Source organism: Salmo salar, chromosome ssa07 (assembly GCF_905237065.1).
Source record: "Salmo salar chromosome ssa07, Ssal_v3.1, whole genome shotgun sequence".
NCBI lineage: Eukaryota > Metazoa > Chordata > Actinopteri > Salmoniformes > Salmonidae > Salmo > Salmo salar.
The window spans coordinates 27,868,496-27,876,867 of record NC_059448.1 but is presented as its reverse complement, the minus strand read 5'-3'; the positions used below and the strand labels follow the sequence as shown (position 1 = coordinate 27,876,867).

Sequence of the window (8,372 nt, the reverse complement as noted above, 5' to 3'; positions counted from 1 at the left end):
AAAAGGAAAGTGGAATGTGTTATCTGAAGACCTTAAGCAGCAGGCAACTCAAATATGAAACTGAGAAGCTGGAGACATTTATTGTAAAATTAATAGATTTTATTCTCTACCATTAGTTGCCCGGGCAGAATGTAGTAACGGTGCTTGGTTGGATAAGTAGAAATCCATACAAACATTTGCCGAGCTAGAGAAAAATAATTCAAATGCAGTTTGTAAAAAATTAAATTCAATAGAATGCAGCATTTGTATAAAATGTCATTCAGTTAAGAGTATTCTATGAACACAGTTAACCTGCAGAATACAACAGGGGTATCTGAACAATAAACATTAAGAACTTGGGACAACTCCTAATAACATTTACAAAACAAGTAAAAAAAACACAAAATGGATGACTAATGCAAACAATTACATTGTCTAATATAAAACTCATTGCAGCAGCAAGGGTTTATGTTAAAGGACGTCGCAAACTATTGGCATTTTGTTTATTAGTCCAATGTTGATACAGTCCCCAAATGATTTGCATATCAGCTGTCAAGTTTAAGATATATGATTTTCTAGAAGCAAAGTGTCACTTGCTACATGATACAAAATACATCATGTGGCAAGTGACTCTTCTTCTTGAAAATCATATATCTTGAAAACTTGACTGCTGACATGCAAAACATTTGGGGACTGTATCAACATTGGACTAATGAAAAAAAAAAAAAAAAATTGGAGTGGATTTTCCTTCAACTTAGAAAAGAAAGTTGAAGACAAACCAAAATGTATTGGTATGGCGTTTGGGCATACAGTACTACTAAACACACCCGTTCATCTCACATACTTGTTTCCATTGGATCCAATGAACTCATAAGATTGTCCAACAGACTATACCATGTCATCCTATGAAATTGGATTGGCTTTAAAAACAAGCACGCTTACTCACAAAGCAGTAGAAGGCACCAAGTGGCCATAATTGTATATTCAAAAAATAAGTCACTTCATTCAAGTTACTCTGTGCATTTCTCCCTTGGTCTCCCCCATTTCACTGCACTAGCAAGCGGTTAGTTGATTTGTGATGTTCCGTTCTGAGATAGGCCCCATTGGGCCACACAAACAAAACCAGTTCAGGAATCGCAATCCTCAGAATCCTTGTTGTGGGTCATGTGATTTGTATGTCACTGGCCTTAGGAGGATAGTGATTGACTGACCCAGTTCCCAGTGTTGCGTTCCCGTGGTGGGGCCCCTCTGTTGCTGCATCCCAAATGGCACCCTATTCCGTTTATAGTGCACTACTTTTGACCATGCAGGGCCCAGGTCAAAAGTAGACCACTATATGGGGAAATAGGGTGCCATTTGGGACACAACCCGTGTCTCCCTCCCAGTTGGTTTAGTTCATTATGATTACCGATCAACCCGAGGGGCCGACACTACTGTGCCAGTAGGACAATAACAGGAGACAGAACACAATGGAACAATTGTGAACATACTACAGTCACGTGCTTTGTGACATACATAGGGGCCTGGGCGTTTTTGAATGGAAGCTTGTGATGTCAAGCTCAGTTTTTGTCAAAGAGGGGGAAAAATATATATGTACACAAACAAACATTTAATCATCATAAAGTCTATGTACAGTACAGCAGCCCGTCATAATGAGAAGTTAATCGAGAAGGGTCTCCGTCCTAGAAGTGGATGGGCGACTGAACGAAACAACCTAGTCTTGGGACAGAGGACGGGATGGACGAGGGGGGGCTCATTATTGTAGTCAAAATGCAGAGGTAGAAAAATAACCTTTTTATATAAAGTCACTGTTTTTTATAACGCAACACGGGACCATAATGAGTGGGTCTGACAATGTTGTGCCCAGCATGTGACATAACTGGTGTCCTTGTGCCTCTCCAAGCCAGCACACTCACATTGAGTCCCAGTCACTATCCCCACCAATCCCTAGATATGAGTGAGAGGCACAGTCCCACTGAGATAGTGTTGCTGGACGCTGTATCCTCCTCTCTGGGAGACAGGGTCATTGGTGTCCCCCCCGGGGATGTACATACTGATCATATCCCTCAGGTCCCCCTGGAGAGGCCCGCGGTGGTGGTTAGGTCCACCAGTCGGGGAGTGTGACACTGGCTCTGGCTTCACCATGGACATGACTGGGTTGGGCTGCTGGTGGCTGCTGCTGTAAGACATGGGGCTGAGGAGGAAAGATGCTGTTATTGACTAAATTATATGAATGTTATGCTACAGTATGCCATGTCGGGCAACGCCACTAAATTGTCAGGTACACGTGCAACAGTCTAATCGGGTCTGCGCTATTCTACATGGCAGACAATCATGTCTACTCAGTTCAATACAAATCATTTATATCCGAAACATGTCGTTAAGAACGGACCGATTATGAAGTGTCCAATTTTTTAGTTTCATCTTAAATTTGCAACAAGTTCAGTATTTTCTTTGGAATATTAGAGTGGATTTGTCAAATAAAAAGAGTGCAGATTCATATTGATTCCAAGACAGACCCATCTGAATTAAATAATTACACCTGCATGAGTCAGAAGAGGGGCATGCAATAGATTATACTGGGTGCAGACAGACATGCATAGATCTGATGTGACCAGCAATGAGTCACCTTGAGGGAGAGCCCATGGAATCCACCCTGTCTGTTTACAAACAGCATGGGATAGGGATTGGGGACAGGACAGGTCCAGACTAGTTAGGCTACCAACTACAGCACCATGAAGCAAACTGCAGACATTCTCAGTTAAAGAATTCATCAACCAACTAAAGGCGCTTAACGATATCAGGGTGAGGAATTATTTTACATTGGAAGCATGAAAAAGCAGTGTGAATGTGTTAATTATGCAAAAAAATATATTAAAATGAAACTAAATGAATCACTGGTGTCTCTCTGCAAGAGGCCTGGGAGAAGGCACTGATGCGGACAAGAGGATTGTGGGTAAAGGACCACACACAAAGCTTTCCCATAGAGTGGGCCTCTACACATGCTCTACAATCCACAGGCATGAAAACAAGTAAACAGCCTACACCTAACCAATTTGATGTTTTTAAAACTGCAGTGTTTTGTGTTGTGTTGCAGGTATGAAACTGTGCGTGCTGTTATTTTGGCCCGGTTTCTTCTTAGAGACTTAATCTCGATGAGACTAGCCTGGTAAAATAAAAAAAGGTAAAAACTAAATTGTCAAAAATATTAACGCAAGTTCTAAAGACATAAGGTAGAATGTTTTAATAAATTATAGGTTAAATGACAGGTCAACCTTTTTTTTTAATGACTTTATCCTTAAATGTGTAGTATATTTAGCATTTCTGAAAAACAAAAATACAAAGTAATCTTCTGAAAAACAACAATTGGGAGAAAGACAAAACAAAAGTTATGGCTGTGCTGGATGGGTGAGGGTTGTGAGTCATGACATGGGTTCTAATTCATCTTAGTTTTAAACAGGCAGATCCAGTTAGGCCCCATGTGTTTGTTGCCAATCAGATTATAAATGTTCACAGAAATTCATCAAATGTGTGTGAGTGGGAATGTTGGAGGTGTTTAACAAACAAGCGTTTAATAACAAAATTTGAGCAACTCAAGTAATTCAAAACCCATCATGCTCATTATCTGACACATACATTTAGAAATACACTGACAAGGCGTGAAGCTGGCTGGACCTGTACTGATTGTATACTGCATTACTAATAAAATGTATTAAAATGCAGAAGTAATGTTACATAATTTGTTCCATGTTGGGCGATTAATAATTTATGGTCCATTAAAACAGCAGGCTATATCCTTTGTGATAAACTGGTCTTGAAATAATTGGGCCTAAAGTAATGTGATTTAACAATAAGTCTTGATTTAGTGCAACATTGATTCTGCAGCAACCACTGGTTTAAAGCAGAGAAAGTGGGTGTCTGTTCAGAATAGCTCAAATCTTATGACAATAACGAGAAAACGGCAATTTGCAAACTCCGGCTGCCGATCCACTGACAAGTTTATAGTTGGTTCCAAATCAGAAAAGAAACGTTGTCTAGGCTATATAAAAGGGTACAAGCTTTCAAGTGTTGAGGTAAGTATTGAGGGTGACCTTTTCATACAATACGTAATAAACTCAGTAAATGCAGGTGTCAGATTACAAGGGTGGCAACTGGCGAGCGAGCACTGTCATTAAGCTCTCGTTATCAAAACTGGATTTACATGAGCTATAAAACACTGTCCTTCTCAATTAGGCATTAGAATCAGAACATGCGGAATGGAATTTAGAACTTGAGCATATCCTACCTGTAAGTGTTGGCGCCGTTCATATAGGTCTGTGCTGCGGTCATGGCCTGGGGGTACTGGAGCGCGGACAGGTCGTAGCGGTGCAGCTGCTGAGTGTAGCCCAGGGCCTCGCTCTGCATCCCGGCGTAACCTCCCGCCGGGCCCCACCCGTAACTCTCCATCCTGGGGCTCCCACCTTGGCCCTGCGCTGCGGCCGCAGCCAGCAGGTTCCCGGCAGAGAGAGGGTACTTTCCCATCTGGTTGTCCTTCTTGAGCAGGGGCTTGGATTTACGGCGTGGTTTGTACTTGTAATCGGGGTAATCCTTCATGTGCACCGCCCTGAGGCGCTTTGCTTCGTCAATGAATGGCCGCTTCTCAGCATCAGTCAGTAGCTTCCACTCGGCGCCCAGCCGCTTGCTGATCTCAGAGTTGTGCATCTTGGGGTTCTCCTGGGCCATCTTGCGGCGCTGGCCCCTAGACCAGACCATGAAGGCATTCATGGGTCTTTTGACCTTGTCCATGGGGTCCCCGCCCGGAGGACACAGGGATTTGGACCCCGGGTGAGAGTTGCCGGTGACCGGAGACATGGCGGTTTGGTGCGACTGCTGTTGCCCAGAGGGCTTCAACTCGTGTTCCATCATGTTATACATAGTTGTCCGGAACTTGTTAAGTGTCTCAGTTCAAAATAAATCAAGTTAAAAATGTATTTAAAAAAACGAAGTAAACAGTCACAGCCTTTGTCACCTTACCTGTCGACTTCTGCCCGGGTGGTTTTCCCGTTCTAGAATGACAAGTGGAAACCGAATGCACAAAGTGTTCCAAATCAACTAATTAGAAGACACCCGATTCGAACAACGGGGAATAAATTACGAGTCGGTGTGTGTGAAGCGATCATTAGGCTACATAAATAATCAAGCGAGAGAAAACTCAACGATAAAATGTTTAAGGAATTGTTTGAGCTGTAAAAAAATAATAATTAAAAAACCCTTCAGTCTGTAAGCCTATTTCTTTCTGCGCAGGGTTTCAAACAACCACCTGTAGAGACTCAATTCTGTAAACTGAAGAGTCCTGCGTGATAACAAAAAAAGTGATTCCATTTCAATCGTGCGGTTTTTCAGGAGATAATTGTATTCGAAGGGTCCGGACCAATCCCCGAGCGCGATAGGCTTCCCCGTGCGCGCGCTCATTTGCTTAACTATAGGAGGGGGCGCGAGCTGCATGTGCTGGAGGCACTGAGGAGTGGAGAGCACTTGTTGATGAGCGATAGAAAGTGTGTGAGAGGGACGGGGTGCTTTTCAATGAGAAAAGTAATAATCCCGCATACACTCATTTAAAAGTGTGAATTTTGCTCTAATTATTTAGAATAAAGAGTTTAAAAATCATGCCATTGGCAGTTTGGCACACAGCCAGCATGCGCATGAATGGATGTTCATAAACTCGTTTTACTTTTTCTGCTTCCAAGATTACGAGCAAAACGGACCAAATGTAAACAAATGATCAAACATGAATATATTTTAACATATTTCATCGACTTTTGTTTTCATCATCATTTCAAGACAATAATTTTTAGGCTATTTTATACAAGGATACTTTTATTGCGCTTGGAACAAAATTCACACAATCCTATTTCAGTCCACAACAACAGCCACAATGACAAATTACGTTTACCAAATGAGTTTGTTGTGTCTGTGAGCGTGTCTGCTCGTTTTCTAGACGTCTGACATCGTTCAAACGATTGTTAGCCTATAAAGACGTCCATGACTTCTATACATGGTATTGATACGCTTACAATGGCGCACAGAATCACGGTGGGGTTCCATGAGAATGAGGAAAAGGTCTGTTGGTTCGGCCAAATAGAAGCTTTTCTAACGCTGCAGTTCCAAAGGAATAGGTCTTTGTTAATGTTTTCCAAACCTACGAGGGGCATGCTGTCTCTATTTACCCTAGTACCCAACATCCTCCTTCCTTTCATACCATTATTTTGAAAGGAAAGGATACAGACCTGTCATCATTCAAGTGATGTCGAGCCTATAACTACAGGTGTATGCTCCTCTCCAAGCTCCATCAAAAAGTAATACATGGATGAATCACTAAAGTGGTTATCTTTGGATAATATAGACCTAGTGTATACAGTAAATTGGTACTTTCATTTTACCAATATATTCAATGCACTTTTAAAGTGATTTTTTTGTACTTTGAAACAACTCATGGTGCTGTCAGGTCACAGTGAAGTTTAGAATCTGCTAACAGTCTTTAGTTGCTCTCTGAGGTTTCTAGCATCCAGGTGACCCATGGGAAGAGCTCAGGTGAGAGAGGAGCAATAGGTGAGAAAGTTTCTGTGAGAGTCACCTGGCTGCCAGACGTTATAACCTGTTGGTGTGTGTGTGTGTGTGTGTGTGTGTTCCCCCAATAGGTGAGACAGTTTCTGTGAGAGTAACCTGGCTGACAACACCTAACTGACAAATGTTATAAATCGCTCTCTCTTTCACTCACTGTCAATGCCCCCCTCTCTCTCTCTCTCTCTCTCTCTCTCTCTCTGGGTACCTCAGCGTCTGCAAGAGTTTAAGTGCATGTGCTTGATGGCAGGTGTGTTGAAGAGTGTTTTGTGTGTGTGTGTGTAAGTGTATTAGAGGGAGAGAGTGTGTTTGGTGCAGGTGTACAGTATGTTACGTAAGAGTGTGTGTTTGTATGTGTGTGTTCTGTATACGCCTATGGAGCGCAGGTGTGTGTGAGATTGTGCATCTTGGTGGGGAGCTACAAGCCTTAGAGAGAGTGTGTGTAAATGAGTGAGAGAGTGTGAGTTTTGTATGGTGAGTGGTGTTTGTGTGTTTTAGGCCTTTGGGTTGCAGGTGTTGTGTGTGTGTGTGTGTGTGTGTGTGTGTGTGTGTGTGTGTGTTCTGTATGGTGCAGCCAGGTGTGTGATTGAGTGTGTGTGACTGTGTGTGAGTGTATTGTATGGTGAAGCCAGGTGTTGGGTCTTCTCTGTTCGTGACTGACAGAAACGCCCAGACGCCAATCACACCGGGGATTGTGGGGCTCCACTCTGCCGTTTCCGTTTCCAAGACAACCCCCTTTGGAATCTTTTGCAACACTCCCTCCCTTTCTCCTCTCCTCTTTTCCACTCTCTCACTCTCCCAGTCTTTTTTTTTTCTTCTTTCTCCTTTTTTTTGTACAAAAACAACTCGCCAACTCAGGACCTCTGCCTCAGTCACACACTCTCACACGGACACACACACACACACAGTCTCTTTCCCCCTTTTTCTCTCCCTTCAAACACACACACGCACACTGTAATGCACCACCCACCACTTTGCCTAGGCCACTCTTTTGTCAATGTTAAAATCCTGTTTTCAAGTCCTTGAAAGTTAAAATCTGCAGAAGCAAGTTGCAACAAGGTTTTCCATTCCTACTGCTTGACAAAAGTCCAAACACTCACACCATTGTCCCGGGCCTTGCTTCAATACTAATTGACTGGTGCGGCAGCACCTGTGCTATTGTACTATATGTTTACTATTATAGCTCACTAATCACTTAAATATGGTGTTAGTTCGCATTTCTACACATAGGCTACATCAAATAAAATATATTATTTGTCACATACTTTGTAAACAACAGATGTAGACTAATAGTGAAATGCTTACTTACAGGTCCCTTTCCAACGATGCAGAGTTAAGATAAAGATACAAATAGTGACAAGGAATAAATACACAGTGAATAACGAATAACAACAAACACCTACACCATTGAGAGCATCTTGACTGGCTGCATCACTGCTCAGTATGGCAACAGAACCGCCCTCGATCACATGGCGCTACAGATGGTGGTGCGGACAGCATAGTACATCACTGGGGCCTAGCTCTCTGCCATCCAAGACCTTTATAACAGGCAGTGTGAAAGGAAGGCCCGGAAAATTGTTAAAGACTCCAGCCACCCCAGCGCCACAGACTGTTCTCTCTGCTTCTGCACGGCAAGCGGTACCGGTGCATCAAATATGATACAAACAGGCTCCTGAACAGCTTCTATCCACAAGCCATAAGATTGCTAAATAACTAACAGAATGGCTACACAGACTGAGTTGACCCTTGTATTTTATTTTTTACATTGTCTCTGCACACTCAAGGACTCTACA

The 8,372-nt window shown here is 42.6% G+C and overlaps 1 protein-coding gene across 1 annotated transcript; it reads right to left on the bottom strand.

The window, feature by feature from the left end:
• Window positions 1-518: 518 nt before the first annotated feature.
• On the bottom strand, window positions 519-5,344 carry LOC106608953 (transcription factor Sox-19b). Its single transcript, XM_014207206.2, has 2 exons — window positions 4,265-5,344; window positions 519-2,173 (listed from the first exon to the last, which is right to left on the bottom strand). The coding sequence occupies exons 1-2, from the start codon at window positions 4,891-4,893 to the stop codon at window positions 1,927-1,929; spliced, it is 876 nt and encodes a 291-aa protein (XP_014062681.1). The 5' UTR covers window positions 4,894-5,344; the 3' UTR covers window positions 519-1,926.
• Between the last annotated feature and the right edge of the window lie 3,028 nt (window positions 5,345-8,372).

Excerpts from the sequence above, each read along its gene's own strand:
- LOC106608953 (XM_014207206.2), bottom strand. The coding sequence starts at position 4,893 with ATGTATAACATGATGGAACACGAGTTGAAGCCCTCTGGGCAACAGCAG. Across the intron at positions 2,174-4,264 it reads AACGGCGCCAACACTTACAG|CCCCATGTCTTACAGCAGCA; the intron begins GTAGGATATGCT and ends TTTCCTCCTCAG.